The sequence below is a fragment of the Sciurus vulgaris genome (assembly GCF_902686455.1).
Source record: "Sciurus vulgaris genome assembly, chromosome: 3".
NCBI lineage: Eukaryota > Metazoa > Chordata > Mammalia > Rodentia > Sciuridae > Sciurus > Sciurus vulgaris.
In genome coordinates, this window is record NC_136463.1 from 143,262,989 (window position 1) to 143,284,465 (window position 21,477).

The window sequence follows — 21,477 nt, forward strand, 5'->3', positions numbered from 1 at the left end:
TTTCATCTTTCAAGGTTGACTGGTATTATTTTATAAACAAATCTGAATACTGATAAGGTTTGCTTCCTTTTTAAAAAATGATCATTTTTCTTTAGAATATGCAATGTGCCCATTGCATTCTGAAAGTCACATTTTTCCTAACAGGAAAGTTCACTTGTTACCCTTCCTGAAGACCTTTTCAGTAGTTTTCTGTGAATTCCTAGAAAGCTTTGTCCTGTGGAAATTCCCAGCCTATTCTGGAACAATTAAACATTGTAGCTTCTAGACTCCAAAGGAATCTTTTCTTGTGAAAGAGTTAATACAAACTTGAATAAAGTTGAGAGAGTTGTGGTTGTATTTTTGTTTACTGAACTTCATGGGAAGACATACGATACAGAAATAATGGTGTTTGGGGCTGGATTTTAATATTTTTTCTAATACTGTATCTTATCACATTAAGGTAACAGTGAATGTGATTGTTAAGGAGAATGGTCTAAAAAGGTAGAGAATTGATATCCAAACTATAGGAATACTTCCCATTTAAGGTCATTTTGAATAGGACAAATCAGAGATAAAGGTAAGCAAGTAGTAGAACCACAAGGTAGATGGATATTAAAGTCAAGGAGGGAAAGACATTAAAAAATAAGCAATATCACATTCTGACTAGGGTAATAGTTTCTAGAAGACCTCAGATTTGGCTGCTAAATGGCAGTGGTAATATTGAAGAGAGCCAAATGGCAAAGTGGTAGGGATGTCAGACATTTGCAAGTGTAAATAGGTGGAACAGAGGTGGGAGTAGGCAGTAAATCAGTTGGTAGTAAAAGGAAGGAAAGAGTGTACCTAATATGTTTGAGTCAAATTGGTAGAAGAGACATTAGAAGGTTGGAGAGAAGAGGTTCTGAAGGACACAGGATGTAGACAGAAGAAATTGGATCAAGAGCAGAAGAGGGGAGGAAAAGTGAAAATATTTTTAGGTGTACTTGTTTATGCAGTACATAAAAGAGAAATTATCTGCTGGAAGTTATCATCGGGGAGGCATTAAGAATTTAAGTACAGTAGCAAAGATCTGAAAGTAAGAGCTTTAGATACTATAAAAAGAATTAGGGAGGAACAAGAAAATTTTCAAGTGTCATTGAGGACTTGTAAGAGTGAATATTCATGTTGGAACCAGCTAGGACAGTTTTATGGTACTCCAACAGTGCTTGGTAGAATTTGTCCAAGGATAGGGATTAGCAAGATGAAGACAGAAAATGAGTCAGACAAATCTGAACACATTATATATAAGAAAGTCTTAGGTCCTAGAGCTAGTATCCTTAATATCTCATTCTCTATTCCTACCTTAACTAGGGAAAGATGACTAAAGGGTGCTGGTAGAACAGGAAAATAAGAAAGGACTAGAAATAATAAATGTCAGTTAAGGAAAAAAACCAGATTTAGTTGGTATAAAGGAGTAGAAGGTTTGGAAAGATAATGAGTGTGTGGTTTAGAGAATGTTAAGATTTAAGATCTCTAAAATGCAATAATTTTTTTAATCTTAAGAAAGAAGCCAGTTTTACCAACTCTCATCCCCAAACCCTCAGTCCTCCCTGTCTCAGAAATTAACATTATTATATCAAATCTGTGGACAATATCCTTGATTGTGCATGCCTCAAAACCAGTCCATCAGTGTTCTTGCCTCTACTATCAGCTCATCTCAGGAATCTATACTTCTCTCCATCTCAAACTTCTATCACTGTAGTCACAACTTCTCATCAGGACTGTGGTGATTGTCAGCAAAACCCCTTCTCTTTTTGAACTGCCTCAAACCATACTCCACACAGCAGCCTGTCTGTTTTAAAATGTGAAACATATGTCAGCTTTTGCTTTAAAACTCTCTGCTTACTTACTGTGCATTCAGATTAAAATTCCATTTGCTCAGGTGATGTGCCCCTGCCTAACTCCCTTATCTTGTCTCTTCCCTTTTAGTAACTATGCTATACCTACACTGAACATGCTGTTTGATGCTTTTCTTTCCCTCATGATCTTTGTAGCATACTTTTTTAAATAGAAGCTTTAATGCCTTGTCAACTAAGCCATTCCCATGCGCACTATCACTGTGATGTTACCCAGTTTAATTTTGTGTATTATTTACTGACTAAAACTTTGTCTTTTTGTTTTGTTTCTTTGTACTAGTATATAAATTACACAAAAACAAGGATCTAATTTTTTCACCACTACATCTCCAGAACCTACAAATAGTTGGTATTTAATAAATGTTAAGGGAATTAATAAGATGAAAATAATCAGCTATCTGTATTCTTGCTAACATAACATTTTCTGCTTCAGGGTATTTCATAGTAAAGAATATATGACTTTCTTTTCACAGGGAGAAGCAGTGCGTCTATCTAGACAATTACCCATGTATTTATCAAAAGAAGACATCCAGGATATCATCTATAGAATGAAGCAACAATTTGGAAATGAAATTAAAGGGTGTGTTCATGGTCGTCCATTTTTTCATCATTTAACCCATCTTCCAGAAACAACATGATTAAATATGCTTAAGAAAATAAGTTACTGTTGAAATCAACATGTTCTTAGGACAAGTCCGTGTCTAAACCAATTTTGTATCATGTGTCAAACAGTTATTTTATAAATAAGGATTCACTGACTTGTTTGTATAGAAAAAAATTTCAAAAATGTAAAATAAATATGTATAAACTATTCCTTTTATTCTCAAGACCACGGTTCGTAATAATTTTAAATTTTAGACTCCACATTAGAAAACAGGTGGTATTCCTGGGTGGTTCTTACTAGGTCAGCCTTGTGCGGGATCAGTTCACTCATTCATCATACCACTTGGTATATGTAAGAGAAGTTGTCAGTCCTGTTTAAAGTAGGATGGAGAGAGAGGAGAGTTAAGAGAAAGTGATAAAGTTCAGAGGAAGAAGAAAGTGTAACTTTAGAAATCCTGTCACTTCCATCTTGGGAGTAACAACTTAACTCTTGCTATCTCTTAAGTCATATAATTATTGGAATTTGGGGTCAAAATTTGTCAGAGAATGTGGGAAGATCTAGATTTTTAACAGAAAATTTAGGTTAAGATTTTTTTGTACATTTCTTCAAAAACCAGGTCACACTGCTCCAATACATACTTTACAAAAAGTTGAAACATGATTTTAGTGAGTATATTTGTTGTGTAAAGTAAAATATGTTTTGCTGGATACAGTGAATCCACACGCCATGTTGCATAATTCTCAAGGGTCATTTTAAATTCTTAAGACCTTTGTGTTGAGATACAAATTGTAACACCTGGAATTTTACCTACCCTATCCTCTTCTGCCAAAGTCATCCTGTTTCCCTGACCCAAATACTGCCCCTCACCACCCTACCCCCCATTACTCCCTTTTATAAATTTGGTACATCTTCCCGGAGTAATTCTCATTAATTAAGTGAACAGAAAGAAGAACCGATCGCTGAAAAATAGAGGATGACAAAAACTGCGTTATACATTTGCACCAGCTCTAAATAATTATAGATCCCCCCCCCCAATATAATTGGGCCAACAACAAATTTTGACCTCATAAAGGTCAAGGCTACTAAGGTGCTATTGAGACTAAACCCATGCTGGTGTTCTTTACTGTTACACTGCAATGAGAAATTGGCCCTGATAAGTAACTTGGGTCTACAAAGTACAGGCATTTCGGGGATGAGGGGGAATATGAAAGACTCCCTAACTCGGTTCTGAGAAATGCTTGGAGTAGGTCGATTTGGGGCTGCAAAGTCTCTCTGGGGGAGTCTGGTGTGGCAAAGGGGTCCCCACTGAGGCCGCCTCCACGTACATGGGCCTGCTGGCTGGGGCCTCACTGAAGCCCAGCGTGCGCCCCTCCGCATGACCCTGCCGACCTCCCCAGCACCACCCGCGAGGCAACATGGCCGGAGCAGGAGCTGGCGGCGACGGGGAGGCTCTGGCGCCCAGGATGGAGGTAACGGCCACCTGGGGACTAGTAGAGGTAGGAAAGGGACATCCAGAGAGAAGAAAGCCTCGTTCTCAGCTATAGGTCCTGTCGAGGCTAGAGGGTGCTAGAGGAAGGCAGTACGTTGAGACCCACCTACCCCTGAGGTGGTCTGGACTCAGGCCTGGGCTGTAGGTACCGCGGCGACGCCTAAGGCTTGTGTAGGTGAGGCCTGCAGGCCTCTCAGACCCACGTGTTGTGGGAAATGTGCCCGGCTTGGTGCAGCCATGCCTATGTAGTTTTAGATATTTAATGTGCTGGAAAATGTTATATCTGAATTCAGACGGACAATTTTTTGTTTTTATTGGCTGTCTGATTCTCTGTGATTTTATTCATATTTTGTGGCTGAGGTTATTGTAATTAGAATTCACCTTACTGCAGCCTCATTTCTCAACTAAAAATGTGAATGTTTCCCATTTTTCCGCCTCCAAACATTTAACTCATCTCTTATTTTCATTATATACATATATTTTAATTTTCGTTATATTTTTGCAAGATTCCTTCGGTGTATTTTGGAAGGAGAGAGCGGGAAGACCGAGATGCTAAATAAACACAGGTTAGGGTCTACCCTTAAAATTGAATGTAGGTTAACTCTTCTCAGTACCTGCTGCAAAGGAAACAATACATATGAAACACCCAAATGTTGATCACTCACTTAACCAGAGGTGACAGGCAAATTAAAGTACCAGGGATGATATTAAAATGTTTAAATAAACTGGACTTCTGCTTAATAGTTGGATCACAGGGGACAACCAGTGTTCATAGATTCATAGTGAGGAACAGGAATCTGAGACTATCCAAGCAATTTTATACATAAGAAAATAGGAACCTAGAATGATTAAATGATTTACCTGAGTGCACCCAACTGTTTTAGTACTCTCCGTTCCATTTCAAATGTTAATATTACCATTAACAAAGAAAGGTTAAGTACAGAAAAAAATATTACTCCAGAACTATGCAAAATAACTTGAGATTGTCAACTACTTTCTCTCCTCAAAAGGCTGAATACTCAAGAACTGTTTATTATAGATCTGTTGGTAATCTCACCTAAACTAAAAATTACTTCAGAGTCTTCACTGCTGCCTTGAGGCTGTTTTCTCTGTTTAGTTGATTTGGGATCACAATTTTTTTCCTCCTTAAAGTACCACATATAAATATAGAAATCTTTTCTCTAACTTTGAAAATGCTGCCAGGGACAGTGGTGCACACCTATAAACCTAGCAGCTGGGGTGGCTGAGACAGGAGAATCTTGAGTTCAAAGCCAGCCTCAGCAACTTAGTGCTTAGTGTGGCCCTAAGCAACTCAGGGAGACCCTGTCTCTATTAAGACACAAAAAAGGGATGGGGATGTGGCTCAGTGGTTAAGCACCCCTGTGTTCAATCCCTGGTTCCAAAAAGAAAGAAAGAAACAGAGAGAGAAGGAAAGGGAGGGAGGGAGGGAGGGAGGGAGGAAAGAAAATCCTGTCCCAGTGGTTATCAAAATTGAGTATACAAAAGAAAAAATTTGTGTGTGTGTGTGTGTGTGGATATATCAGAATCACTTGGAGAGCTTATTAAGACAGATTGCTAGGCAGTGTGCTCAAAGTTCCTGGTTTTGTGGATCTGGGAAAGGGCCATAAATTTTCATTTCTGACTAGTTGGCAGGTGATGCTAAGGTTACTGATCAAAGAGTCATACATGGAGATTCACTGTCCTATTCTGTATATCAAAGTTCATCTAACAATCTCTAGTTCATTTCTTTAAGCCCATATTTTTTTCCTGCTGACCCACTAAAGACCACCACGTCAATATACAAATCAAAAAAAAAAAAAGAAAAGAAAGAAAGTTGAAGGGAAAAATAGGAAGTTCAGTAGATTAGACAAAGGGGAATGAAGGGAAAGGAGGGGGGATAGGAATAGGAAACAGTAGGTTAGGAAACATGACTAACCTACCGTACATATATGAATACACCAAAGCAAATGTACAGCTACAAGACAGGGATCCTAGATAGAATAAGACATACTCCATGTTTGTATAAATATGTCAAAATAAACTACTGTTATATATAACTAAAAAGAAAACTAAAATAAATAGAAAAAAAGCAGATGCATCAGATGTATGAATCATACAAAGAAAAAACAAAAAGAAGACCTCAACCTGACTGTGCTGTTATAGATACCATTTCATCTTTGAAAGTAAGATGCTGAGTATGGTCTCCAACTTTATTTCTTATCATTGTCTTAAATATTATCAGGAGAACCTGGAATAACTTTTTTTCAACAAATTGTGTCCACATTATGATTAACCACACTTAAATTCCTCTGAACTAGCTCACTTTTTCATAAAATCTATTAAATTAATTGGGGGGTGTATGTGGGAATTTTTTCTATCCTGTACAAGTTTACTCAAAATCACAAATCCACCCATCTTTACTTTAATTGTATATTCATTTCTTTATTCAGTGACATTTATTGAGTATTACACTCATGCTGAATGAGAAGACATTCTTGAGGGAATGAAATAATTGCAATATTATATGATTAGTGTTATGATAAGGTTATATAGTATATACTACAGAATCACAAAGATACTCAATTCCAATATGAAGAAACCTGTAGAAGAAACTAGTGAGGTGAGTCTTAAAATTGATAAGGAATTATTCAGAGAAGAAAGATAGAAGGAATTTTTGAGTCAGGAAGAACATCATGTGGCAGTGCATTTGTAAGTGCAGGGAATGTAATAAATGGAGATTGGATTAGAATCATAGGCAGTAACTTGATCAGAAAGGGCCTTAAGGATTTGGGTTTTTTTTTTCCTTAAGGATTGTGAGAATAATAAAAATTTTAAGCAAAAAAGTACAAATAAAACATTTTAGCCAAATTATAAAAGCTGAGAGAGCCAAGTTACCAGGCTACTTGAAAATTCAGACAATTCGATCCAAAGAAAAAGAAATAAAAGCTCTGTTAACAAATAGAAAAAGTCAAGAGTTGTTGAGGCCTTCACTACCTTGAGGGTTTTCAGTTTAGATCCTATGGGACCCTGCCATAATAAAATTAAAGCAGAAGAGAGTTTTCTTCTCCACCTGCTAGCAGATTACTAGAATAGGGACTTATTTGCCTTTCTTTTGTACATTGGGAAGTTGGTATTTTAAAGTATGAATTCCACAAAGACTAGAAAGACCATGCAGTATCCCCTTTTTAAAAAATTACTAAATCAAGTGTTTAAATTTTAATCTGGGTTGTATCTGGGCTTTATGGAAGCTAACCTAAAGTTTTTAGTTGTTTCTTACATGCAATAGTTCTTAAGTATTTTAATTGTATTTTTTTAAAATTTAGATCATAGAAATGAATGATGAGTTAAGAAGAAACAGGCAAGAATTTGTGAATGGATTGAACGTATTTTTGGAAGAAAGTGGTATGTTTTCACAAGTTAATTTGCTATTATTTCTTTTAAAGGGACATTTTTGTTTTTAAACATACTCTCATCTAAAAACATTGATGGTAAATTATAGCAAGTCTACTTATAAGATAGCAATGCTGTACTGCCAAAATACATTTTAAGTATTTCACTAATAATAATAGGAAAAAAGTCTGTGTGTTTTTACATACAAATCAATAAATGTATATAAGGAACTTATTATCTATTGTGAAGTTCTTTGCACATTAAAAAAAAATCTTTTCCCCTTAGTTTTCTTGATCATGTAAAAAACTTATATTATAAAAAACTTTCCCCACATATATAGTGATGATCCTTGATCCCAGATGAAAACAAGATTTCCCCCCCAGGAATGGATTTTAAATTATCACAGATTTTATTGAAGCAATCAAGTTTTAGCTATTTTTCTCAGCTATTTTCTCCATAAAAAAACAAAAGTATAATCCTTCTCTGCCTCCAAAGTTGGAAGAAGAATACTTCGTATTTTCTAGATTTCTTCAGATGACAAGTTTGACTGTATTCTGTGTATGCTAACATGTGACCTAAGTCATATCTCTCAAACTTTATAATGTGTGTGTGAATCTGTCTTGGCATGTTCTCAGTAAGTAGATCTGGTGTAGGGTCTAATATTCTGTATTTCAGACAAGTTTCCAGGTGATACTAATGCTGCTAGTTCAGGGATCACACTTGGGTTAGCAAGATTGCACATAATCCTTTGACTAAATGCTAGGTTCCTGAAATAAACATACATTTTAATTGCAAATGTATACTGAAAATCAGATAATCATATTTCTGATCTGTTTAGGATCTCCATTCTTTTAGGGAAGTCAGGTTTGTGTTTTCCTATGGGACATCATTCTTTATTAACTTTGACTTATATATTCTCAAAATTTCTAAAAACTAAATGTTACTAAGCTATTTCGCTTCACCATCAATTATTCCCTTCTTATACATGCAAGCCATTTTCCCATTAAGAAATAGAATCTACTCCTCCACGCCTTTGCTCATTAGATTATAGCAGAAGTAATGTTATATGACTTGAAAAGCTAGGTTACAGGAACCTTTACAGCTTGCCTCCTGATTATTGTGAAACAGTTGCTCTGGTAAAGCAATCTATCCAAGTCTTCCATTGTGTGAGAAAACATAAGCTAACCAGGCAAAGAGCCTATGTGGAGAGATGGATGTGCTTGAAGAGTTCCTACTTCCACCCATCCCAGCTCATGTTGCCTTCAGATAACTTCGCCCTCAGGTACCATCTCATTACTACAATATGAGGTAGCACAAGTAAAAGTTGCCTAGCTGAACTTGTCAACCCATAGAACCATGAAAGATAAATTGTTAAACCAGTAAGTTTTGTGGTGGCCAGTTTTTTTTGTTTTTAATACAGGGTCTCACATGTTACCCAGGCTGGTCTTGTACTCCTGGGCTCAAGTGATCCTCCAACTTTAGCCTCCCAAGTACCTGGGACTGTATGTGTGAACCACCATGCCTGGATGGGGTGGTTTGTTATACAGAGACAGAGTTTTATTACTGAAATGTCTTTTTAATCTTCCAGAAAAGAATCAATATAGGGATTTCAAATTCACCTGAAATTTTCACAGAAATGTCATGACCTTTGTTTTCATAATAGAAATTTACTCATATAATATGTAATGTCTTATTTCTTAATAAACAGCACTTTTAATATTTGTTTATGGATCTTATTTATATTTTTGTCACATAATCACTAGAATTTTCTATTCTTACCTACCCATGTAATTAATCTGTGAGAGTGATTAATATTCTTTATTGAATACAAACTTTACTTTTAAAAGGACTTGTGCCATTATTTTGTCTAACTATTGCTAGATTGACAATAGTTATTGGTTTTTAAAGTTTTTATATCTTTTACAAATAAAATAAATTGTATAAATAAAATTTAAAAATTTTTAAAAACATTTTCTAAAAATATTTTTAGTTGTAGATGATCTTCATTTATTTGTTTTTTATATAGTGCTGAGAATCAAACCCAGTACCTCACACTTGTTAGGTAAGCACTCTACCACTGAGCCACAGCCCCAGGCCCTAAAAAACATTTTGACATAATCATATGCATGGAATACAATTTGCTCCATTTCTTCTTTCCCCCCCTTTATCTCTCCCCCAATTTCCCTTCCTCTACTGATCTTTCTTCTATTTATTTGTTGTTTTTTTGATTGTACATTATAGGTATACAGAAAGATAGGATTTACTGTGGTATATTCATAGCATAATTTGGTCAACTCCTTTCTGCAGTTCCTGTCTTTTCCTGTCCCTCCTCTGTTTCCTCCTCAATCCCCTTTCTCTACTTATTTCCCTTCTATTTCCATGGAAGGGAGATCAGTTAAAAAAAAAAAAAAAAAAAAAAAGGAAAAAATATGTGGGTTTTTTCCTTATTTTTTTTTTTCTTTCTTATTTTTGCTCTCTCTTCTGCAAATGAGAGAAAAAATTCAACCCTTGACTTTCTGATTCTGGCTTATTTCACTTAGGACAATGTTCTACTGTTCCATCCATTTACAAACAAATGCCATAGTTTCATTCTTTATAGTGGCTAGAACTCCTGTGTGTGTGTGTGTGTGTGTGTGTGTGTTTTACATATTTTCTTAATCCATTTGTCTGTTGATGGGCACCTGGGCTGGTTCCCAACGTGGCTATTGTGACTTGCACTGCTATAAACACTGATGTTCCTTTATCACTGTAGTTTGCTGATTTTAGTTATTTTGGATAAATACCAAGGAGTGGGATAACTGGGTGATATGGTGGTTCCATTCCTAGTCTTTGAGGAATCTCCCTACTACTTTCCAAAGTGGTGTACTAATTTGCAGTCCTGCCAACAATGTATGAATGTACCTTTTCCCCCGCATTTTTGCAAGATTTTCTTACTTGTATTCTTGATGATTGCCATTCTAATTGGAGTGAGATGAAATCTGAATGTAGTTTGGATTTGCATTTTCCAAATTGATAAGTATGTTGAACATTTTTTATATATTTGTTGGCTATTTTCATTTCTTCTTCTGAGAATGTTGAGTTCTTTTACCTGTTTATTAATTGGGTTGTTTGGTTTGGTTTGGTTTGGTGTTACATTTTTTTAGTTCTTTATATATTTTGGATATTAATCCCCTGTCAGAGGCGTAGGTAGCAAAGATTTTCACCCATTCTTTAGCTCTCTTCACATTTATTTTCTTTGTTGTGTAGAAGCTGTTGAATTTGATTCTATCCCACTTATTTATTCTTGATTTTATTTCTTGAACTATAGGAGTCTTGTTAAGGAAGTCAGGCTAATTGCAGTGTTGGAGTGTTGAATCTGTTTTCTTCTAGCAGTGCAAAGTTTCTGGTCTAATTCTTAGGTCTTCGATCTACTTTGAGTTGACTTTTGTGAAGTGCGAAACATAGGGATCTATTTCCATTCTTCTACATATGGATATCCAGTTTCCCTAGCACCGTATATTTAAAAAGCTATCTTTCCGTTGACATGTTTTTGGTACTTTTGTCAAATATCAGATGACTATATCTATGTGGATTTGTCTGTATGTCTTCTATTCCATTGGTCTTCATGTCTGCTTTGGTGCCAATACCATGTTGTTACTATAGCTCTTTAATATAATTGGAGGTCTGTTATTGTTAATGCCTCCAGGATCACTTTTCTTGCTTAGAATCAATTTGACCATTCTAGTTCTTTTATTTTTCCAAATGAATTTTATGACTGTTTTTTCTAGTTCTGTGAAGAATGTCATTGATATTTTGATGGGGATTGTATTGACTTAGTATAACACTATTAGTAGTCTGGGCATTTTGCCAATATTCTGCCTATCCAAGAACATGGAAGTTTTTTCCATCTTCTATGGTCTTTAGTTTCTTTTTCAGCATTCTATAGTTTTCATTGTAGAAATCTTTCACCTCTTTGATTAGATTTATTCCAACGTATTTTATTTTTGAAGTTACTGAGAATGGCATAGTTTACCTGATTTCTTTCTCAGCAGATTCATTATTAAAGTAGAGGAAAACTATTGATTTTTATATGTTGATCCCATTTTCTGAAACTTTGCTGAATTTGTGCTCTGCAAGTCTTCTGGTAGAATTTTCTGAGTTATCTAGGTATACAATCATGCCTTTAGCAAACAGATAGTTTGACTACTTCTTTTTCTGTTTGTATCCCTTTAATTTCCTTCTCTTGCCTGATTTCTCTTTTTAGAGTTTCAAGAACTACATTGAATGAGAGTGTTGAGAATAAACATCCTTTTCTTAGTTTTGATTTTAAAGAAAATTCTTTCAGTTTTTCCCATTCAGCATGATATTGACTTTGGGTTTGTCATATACAACCTCTATAATGTTGTGCAAGTTCCTTCTCTTCCTAGCTTCTCCATCATATTTAACATGAATGGATGTTGGATTTTATCAAAGGCTTTTTCTGTATCTATTGAGATAATCATGTGATTCTTGTCCTTAATTCTATTTATGTGTGGTGAATTACATTTATTGATTTGCATGTGTTAATGGAACCCACTTGATCATGGTGTACTATCTTCTTAATGTGATTTTAAATATATTGTATTAAGGATTTCTAGTGTTGATTCTTAAACAGTAGTTTCTTTGGGCACTTTCCTTTGAGTATTATTACTTCTTTCTTTTTTACATATTTTTATTGGCACATTACAATTACTTATAATAGTGGGATTCACTGTTACATATCTATACATGTACACACTATAGCAATATAATCTTATGAATATCATTTCCAAATATGAACATTACTTCTTTCATAAAGAATGATTTTAGTGTTATTTAAAAACTTATTCATTTACTCAGTATTTACCAAACATCTATCAAAAGTACTCTGAGAGGGGATTTTAGAACATCAGCCATGGCCCCCTTCTCCCTCCCAGGAGAAGTCTGGTATTATTTTTAAATTATTACTTTTAAGTAAAACCTGCTTAATATGCTTGCCTTGGCATGCTCCTCTAGTGTTCAAACTTCAACATTAGAGGGAGCAGAACTTGTCACCAGTAAACGGTGGTATCAGATTTGGAGGTCCCACCAAGATTTACACCGAGAAGCACCCACCCCCAGATGACTTTACAACCTGTTCTTCCCCAACCAGACTTCTACCTTGGACCCCTTGATTGACCCGAGTTTTAAAAGGGAACTCCAAACTGCTTGCCCCTCGCTGCCCACTTCCAGCTTCGAACCAGCCAGAACGGTCGGCACCCCATTTCCTTACAGCAGTAAGGAGTTCCTAAAGCAAAAGGGGGGACTGAAGCCAGATTTAAGGACAGGCAGTTTGTGTAGAAATAGGGGATTGGGTCGAATGGAGGAAATAAAGGCCATGAAAGTCATCTGCCTCTGGAAGTTGGAGACTGCCCCTGGAAGAATGGAATGTCAGGGATCTCCGGAGCTCATTGATTACCAAATTTACCTGCCTTTATCAAGGACTGCAAGAATGGAGCTGCTAATTAATGCCCCCTGGGCCCGTCCTTCCTGAATCACCTTGGCCATCCCCTGCCCATCACTTCTCACTTTGTGCAAAACGGGCCTGTCACCTTAGGCAGGAAGGAGAGATAAGGGGGGAGAGAGCTGGAGAACAAAAGAGACCTTAACCTACAAAAGATGTAGGGTGCACTCATTCTTGGGATTTTAGAACATGAGCCATGGCCCCCTTCTCCCTCCCAGGAGAAGTCTGTATTATTACTCTTAAATTATTACTTTTAAATAAAACCTGCTTAATATGCTTTAAAAAAAAGTACTCTGATAGATTCCATACATGGAGATTAAAAATTAAGTACAGTATACTCTCTGCCTTTTTGAGTATTTTAATAGAGAAAAATTCACAGTTAACTTTATTCAATTTAATGGGAAGTGAGAGGAATAAAAATGTAGAGGATCTGACTAAATAACAAATCACTTCAGCAAAGGGTAGAGCTAGAGATGTAGCTCAGTTGTAGAGTACTTGCCAGCAGCCCTGAGTCTGATCTCTGGCACCTCCAGTAACAACAAAAAGCAGTAAAGGATGATCAACTTCCTGAAGCTGAGAGTTTATTATCATTTTAAAATTAGAAATAGAGAAGACATTCTACAGGGAACAAAAGGATAGAGGGGAGAGAGATGAAACCTGTTCAGAACTGTGTCTTTTAAAGATGACCATGGCAGCCAGGTATAACATTCTTTGTTTGAGGGAGAAATTCAAGTCCAGGTAGCAGCTTCGTAGTACTTACATATATAATGCATGAATTAAGGTAGCAGCCCTAGAAATTGGAAACAGGGGGAAAAAATGCTACTAGAGATAGACTCAACAGGGATTTAGTGTCTGCTTTTCTATTTTTTGAAGGCATTACAGGTGACTCAGTTTGAATCTTGTGTGCATGATTTCTAGTACCAGTGGGGAAGACTTTATTGTATAGAAGGTTAGAATGTTCAATAGAAATAATTCTCTAAGAAAATGAACCTGTTTGCCACATGCATGTATCCTTTTTACATTGGGTAATAAATGAAGAATGATTTCAGATGTTAGTTTTAAAAATAAAAATTAGTGTGACTATTCATGTTTTGTAAAAACAGAATGAATACTTATGACATCATATACTTATACCTGGAATCTTTGAAAGATAAGTGAATTTTCAGCAGCTTAAGGGTAAATAGAAATGATTTTTATATAATACATTTATGAAGTAATGGATTAATCTCTGAATACCACTATGAAAGATTAACATAATTATATATCTTATATTATCACATATAGGATATATTATTATTTCTTATCGTATTTCTCAATCTTTTTTTCCTAGTGTGAAATTTTTGGTGACTTTTCTTAAGTTGTGTCTCATAGAGTAGCTATCCATAGATTTTTCTGTTTTGCCTGGATGTAGAATTGATATCCACATCTTCTCTTGGGCATCATCAAATAAAATCTTTGAGTTCACAGAGCTCACTGAATTTCAATGGTGCTTGAAACTTCTTCATAAATTTTAGCTCTGTTTCTTCTCAGCTCCCTTCCTTTGGTCTTTCTTTCCTCAAGACCATACCAGACAATTATGTTTCATTTATATAATCCTGTTTCTACTTTTAGTTTTTATCTTGCACTTTTTTCTTCCTCTTCTTATATGTTATTATGTGTTATATTGTTATAGTGTTATATTTTACACTATAAATATTATTTTATTACAATAACATTATTGCAGTTATATATTAATATTATTGACATGACTCAGATACAGCATATAGAAATAATATAATTATATTATGAAATATATTACTATGCATAGTATATTACTTTATTATTTCTTATGATTTAAAAAATATACTTTTCTCAATGTGACATTTTTATAGTATCTTAAATTGTGTGGGATAACTTCTCATTTCTAATGTTAGGAGAGAGTTGTGCTTTCCCTATAATAGTAGTTCATAATTTTAAAATGCAAAGACCGTACTTAAAACCTTAACTAGAAGTATCAATTCAAATTTAGAGAATTTATAATCAAATGTAAAATATTATAGAATATTAAATGATAAAATATTCCAGCAGTGAATTCTAGTCAATTGAAAGAATAATGAAAGGAAAACTTTATTTTTGAAAGTGTGTGCCAATTAATGAATCAATAAAATGAGATAAAAATCAATAACATAGAAGAAAATATTCAAATAAAATAGTAAAGGAAAATATGGAAGAATACAGAAAAAAATGAAAATAATCTGAAAAATTGGGGGTTACATGTAAGGAAAAAAGAAAATAATCTGAGTGGAGAGGAAGAAAGGAAGTAAATAGGAGTAAAGGACAAGGCTAAAGGGAACCTGTGTTGTTCTTTCCTTACTTTCTGCTCCACTCACTTTTTACATAATGTAGATTCTGTGCTAGCACTTAACCCTAATGTCTTGGTACTCTTCAAATAACCAATATCTCCTATTTTTGCCTTAAAAAAACATTGAACTCCTATATCCCAGTATTGGCATTTACCATTCATTCAGTGCTTAAAGTCACTGAGCTTGTGAGTTTTCTTCACCTCTGTTTATCACCTAACAGGACATCTGACCTAGAAGGCAGTCTATAAATATATTTGAATGATAAGATTTTGTTTAGCTCTGTCTCCCTTAAATTTCAGTTCCACAGTTATTTAAGGAATGAATACTGATCTTAATTCCCATGCTTTTCAAGAGAGGAAAGTCATGGGAAATAAATTCATGCTTCATTTGGGAACAAATTTTGCATAGACTTGAATATCAGACTAAAGATTTTCAACTTTAGTAAGAATAACTTAAAGTTTTTTAACAGGAAGATAATGTAGTCAAAGTGTACATTAACAATATTAGTTTAAAACCATGTTTGGTGGAATGAAACAGACATCATTACCCTATGTACTTGTATGATTACATGAATGGTATGAATCTACATTGTGTACAACCAGAGAAATGAAAAGTTGTACCCCATTTGTGTACAATGAATCAAAATGCAGTCTGTAAAAATAAAAATAAATGAATTGGAATGAATTAAAATAGAGGTGAGACATCACCTCTAAAATCATACTGCTAAAATTCCATTTATGCTATGTCTAACTTTTTTAGTCATCCAACATTTATTGTATTCTTTTAACACAGAAGAAGAAGAAGTTTCTTTAGAAGAACTTGAAGAAGAATTTGACATTCTTGAGGTATAAAAAATATTATCCCCCACCCATTGTCCCAGTGATATTTGTGAGTAAAATGTGTTAATAACTCTGTAAGGAATACAAACACAATATTTAACAAGAATGTTGAGTTCGTGAAATACATTGAAAAAAAAGATGCTCTTATCTAAACTAGCTAGATTTTTAGAACAGCAAATATTCTGATATTTATGGAGAAGAAAAATGTATATTTTGTTATCCTTATTTGTGTTATGGCTTTCTGGGTTTCTTGTAGTTATTGTCCCTCTGTTTTCTCCTGCATTACAAATGGACCTAAATATTTCCAGAAGCTAGGAGTTAAACGAAAAGGAATCAGATAGGAATGACTTCTATCAGTGCAAATGGTAACAAGATGAATTTTCTCTTAAAGGGGAAAAACTGAGATGCAAGGAAGTGAGATATCTTGAGTTTTTAAAGAAATCAATCACCCTAAATTACTTCTGTTTGATTGTTTTAAGCAATTTTGGGATATATTTTGCTATTTTGAGAAAACCACCTACTCTAATCCAGCCACATGACTGATTCTAATATTGTATTTTTGTTTTCTCCAAAGGAGGAAGAAACAGAAACTATAAGTGAAGATGGTAGTTCAAAAGAAGCACATGATAAGTCAGTGAAATATACAAATTTCTTTTAAATTTACAACTTTTATTAAAATATAAGGCATGTATATTTTAGATTTCAGAAGCAACAGTATAGTCTTGATATGAGACTGTGAGCCTTGGAGCTGGCCAGTGTCAGGATTCAATTTCAGTTTTATCCATGTCAGCTGTGTTACCATAGGCTATTTAACTTTTTGTGCTCCTCTGTTATATAGACATAATATTTATTTTGCAGAGTTTACAAAGAATGAGATGAAATGTAACTCAAGTAGTATAATGCCTAGGTCATAATCACATCTTTTATCTCTTTTCACTCATTTATTTTTTTGAGAAGTTTTTGCCTATTTCTTAAGGGAATTTTATAATTTAAAAGTAAAGCATTGTTTTAAATGTAGACTCTATCACTATGTACCTGAGTATGACATATTTATCATCTTAAATAAGTTACTCATATCTTAGAATCATATACAATACTAATGATTAGATAACTGACCAGAATTTGATACTGTTACAGTTAATTTTCTATTAAGCTAATGGAAGAGAGCCCTATGTAGTTAAAAATAATGTATTAGATATCCTATGAAGTTCACTTTAGAATATGGATAATTTAATCTAATTATTTACAACTTTTCAAAGAAAACAAGACATTTTGAAGGTCTATCTCATTCAATTCTGGACATTTGCTGAATTTCTCCTTTTCTTTCTCAAATTCTTTTCTTGCATGTCCATTCTGGAAACAAAATCATCAACTTTCAGTGATACAGAGTATCTTTCTACAGCAGATCTGAAAACTTTCACTGTATGTTTGCAAGCGGTGATGTATTTCTTTATTTTCTGAGACAAAATTATTCTAGCTTCTCCTTGCTTTGAATAAACAAGAGGTCTTTAATTCAGCAAAGTGCTTTGAATAGGTAATGCTGTTGAAGAATTTGAAAGTTATTTGTACCCAATAGATTTTACCAACTCCTCTTTAAAAACTCAGAATTGGATGAAATAAAATTAGTGATAGTAGGAATATTAATGCTCTAGGACGATACAGGGTGATATGATAGCTAACATTCTTTGAAAACTTACTATTTGCTAGATATTGTTCCTAAGCCTTTTAGATATAACACACATGTATAGCAAGACATTACCTGAATTGTAAGTACAGCATATAGGTAATTTGAAATAAAGGTAAGGACTATTGCTTTAAAAAAAAAAGTGTCCACAAACACATTTTCCCCCAAACTTTCATCTTTCTCTTATGGACGTTATATATACTTCATTTTTCATGTTGCCTTTCTTATCTGACTTCCATTGTACCCACATGCTTCTCTTCTCACATGCTCCTTTAGTGTGGGTATACATGCTTTTATGAATGTATCTGTATACATATAATCACCTTATACATTCCACTGTTTCCCAAATCAGGAACATTAAAGCCATTTTAACATTGCCCTGATTATCTTATCAGTTCTATTCCTTGAAAACTTCTGAGTCTCCTCTTTACTTTCCTCTTTTAATCTCTAATCACTTCTGACCTCAGTCATTTTAAAAATTGTCTTAGTTTATTTTCTTATAGTCCTATCCACTTGTTCATATCCCATATTGCTACCAAAACATCTATGAAATGAATCTAATCAAATTACTCTCTTGCTTACCATCCTTAATTGCTGTAGTCAAATTTCTTAGCATGTAATTTTTTATGAAAATCATGTACTTTATAGTTTGATTTCTAGATATCTTTTCATCCTCATTTTCAAGAATTTTTTCCTCTTATACCTGAATTTGGACATACTAAATTGCTTGTACTTTTTAAAAACAAACCTTATTCTTTCTTGATTCTGTGATCCCTCTTTTTAGGATATGTGTCTCCATTGTCTACCTACCTAATTCTTCTTACTCTTTGCCACCACAGTCCATGGTCAATCAGCAAACTTTCACGTATCCTGTAAGAATTATTATTAATTCTTGAGAATCCTTTTTGATTTCTCTGAGCAAATTGGGCACACTTAGTATTTTCATAGCATCTCACACATATTTAATCACATATATTTAATTTAATTTTAATCCATGTTAGATTATTATCTTCACATTGTATACTTTATATATAATTCCTCTCCATATGTATATTTCTTTTTTCCATTATTATCACACTTGTTTCTACTATATAAAATACATAGATTTCTGAGTGTATTATGTTTTTACATATAATGTAACATAATGTAATATAATATATAAATGATAGGCATTTGTCTTTCCCACTAGATGTTGATGCCCTGAAGGGGAAGGCAATCTTTTGAATATATTTTTATATTCCTTACCACATCTTGGTATATTGGAGTCATGAAATACAATTTTCCTCACTCATTTAACATATTCTTTTCAGGACTTGCTCTTATGTGCCAGGAGCGGTTCTAGATCCTGGCAAAATAAAGAGTTCAAATCACATCAAGCTCATGGCCTTTATAGACTATATAGTCTGGGTTTAGTAATTATATTAATTAATTAATGTAAACTTCTTAAGCCCATTCTTGATATATAGAAAATATCCATGTAATGAAGCAGTCTCTTTTCTGTGGGATCATCTGCTTATGTTTCTCAAAATACTAATCTCAGTTACCATTGTAAATGAGCATCTGAGTGGATGCTGTTATATTTTCTTTTTTGTAGCATAAGAACACCTCAGAAAGTGTCCCTCAGGAGTATCTCATCAATGACAGATGAAGAGGTAAGGATTAAATTAACTAATTTGTCAACTTTTATGGACTAAATAACCAGAAAGTCAAATATTATTAATTCCTATAAAACAGTTCTTTAATAATTTAACTTTCATGACATTTTTCTGAAGTTCTCCATATCTCTTCTATACTTTCATATTTGAAGGTATATTTCTAAGTATTATTTGATGTGTTACAATATGAGAATAGCCTCAATCTATACATATAATTAAGAGTAGTATTATGTACTACTCTAGCACCTTCTGAAAGCTGCTGGACATTCTCCTGAACTTTATTTTTATTAGACTATTTCAAACATGCAGAAACGAAGAAACATGGCTATATTTTCTTTAGATTCACGGATTGAAAGTATTAGCAACAGTATTAGCACCACCTCCCCTCGCTTCCAACTCTGTTGAATCATAATCTGCACTTTAACAAAATCTCAAAGTTCTTTGTAACTTTTCTGTAAATCTTTTTTTAGGATTAACGACATATATACAGCTAAACCTCTCCTTTTATCATTCTAGTCCACTGTACTCCTCTCTCTGCCCCTAAGGTACTAGCTATCCTAAAGTAGATATGTATCCTTCCTGTCTATATTTTTATCACATAGGTTTGTTTTCCTAATATACACATATACACACACATACACATACACATACACATAGACAAACTGTTTTTAAACTTTATGTAAGTATATAAATGAAGGTTTTTTCCATGACTATTTTCACCAAGCAGTATTTTTGAGATATATCCATTTTTGCTATCTTAATCAAGAAATCCTAACCTTTGTGTTACCAAGAATTTTCTCTTGTATTTTCTTTTAATAGACTTACTACTTCCTTTTTCACATTTTTCAGAGACCCTAGACATGAATTTATTCAGGCTATTACAATAAGGATTATGTTCATTATGAGAAGCATCTCAATTTAGAGATGGAGTTTTGTAAAGGCAGGTAAACTAAGGAGTCACTCATTGAGAAAGGGTGGAAATATGTCACATATAGGAATGTGTGTAAGCAAGATAGCCCTTTGTAGTCAGTCACTTCTGGAAACATAAAAGGAATTTTACAGCTATTGTTGCATTCAGGGAACACAGAATTCAGATAAAATTCAACATTATCACGTTGAAGAATTCACTAATCTGTTTTTATTTTGTGTATGGTATCTAATAAAATACTTCTCTTTTTATCATGTGGAGATTGTCAATTTTCAGTTTTCCTACTGATTTTGTTTAGAGGTCATCCTTCTTCCACTAATTTCTGAATTCTCTATTCTATTGAAGTGGTCTGTTTGCCTAACCCAGAATTACTATGTTGTTTTTAATAAATAAGTTTTATAAAATAAATCTGTTTTAAATTTTAACTGCAAAAAAAATCCAGTTGTTGAATATGTGTTCACACATGTATCTTCATTAGATCAAGCTTCTTAATTGTGGTATTAATACAAGAAGCATACATGAATTTTGTTTGTTTCTTTGTTATGTTACTTATTTAATACTAAGGAAATTAGAAAAATCTTCTATGAATATATTTTTTTCTTGTGGCTCCATCAGGTTGCTGTATTTTGATGCTATGGAATAAGATGCATACAAGTTTAAAATTCTTGTAACTTGCTGATTACTCCCCAATATAATAACCTTCTTTAAAGCTAGAAAGAAATTTTATTTTTAAATGTTTCATTTGATGTAAATACACTATACCAACTTTCCATTTTGTTAATATTTGGGGGGCATTTTTTCCATCTTTTTTCTTTTACCAATTCTGTATCCTCATGCTTATGTATACAGATGGATTTTTACTGTTGTTGTTAAGTCTGATAATAATTAGAAATGCTCTTAATATTTGTAGTAATTATTGATTTGTTTGCCTATATTCTATCTTATTTATGTTTTTTCTATTTATCTCTCTGTCTCTGCCTTTCTATGTCTGTTTTTTCTCTCTCCCTTCTGTGAATTGATTTGACATATTTCTTTTCCTTGTTCCAGTGGGAGATGTTTTCCTTTTGGTCACTACTAATATGAAAGCTAATACTTTATTTTGAGTTTTTTCCCCAAAAGTTTATTTTATTGCTTCAAGTATGTTTCTTAAGCCATTTATTATTCTGGACTAATCT

The 21,477-nt window shown here is 33.7% G+C and overlaps 1 protein-coding gene across 12 annotated transcripts in view; it reads left to right on the forward strand.

The window, feature by feature from the left end:
- Positions 1-21,477, forward strand: part of PMS1 (PMS1 homolog 1, mismatch repair system component) — a 106,319-nt gene that overhangs the window by 80,154 nt on the left and 4,688 nt on the right. For 5 of the 12 annotated variants that reach the window (XM_079135090.1, XM_079135088.1, XM_079135094.1 and 2 more), the window contains exon 14: positions 2,345-2,706. In XM_079135090.1, coding sequence (XP_078991216.1) covers positions 2,345-2,509 — 165 coding nt within the window. In that variant the 3' untranslated portion in view covers positions 2,510-2,706. Of the gene's footprint in view, positions 1-2,344; positions 2,708-7,287; positions 7,367-15,988; positions 16,042-16,609; positions 16,666-17,414; positions 17,458-17,764; positions 18,678-19,313; positions 19,372-21,477 lie in introns of those variants that run through there. The other 7 variants (XM_079135092.1, XM_079135097.1, XR_013763016.1 and 4 more) reach the window with 6 other exon arrangements.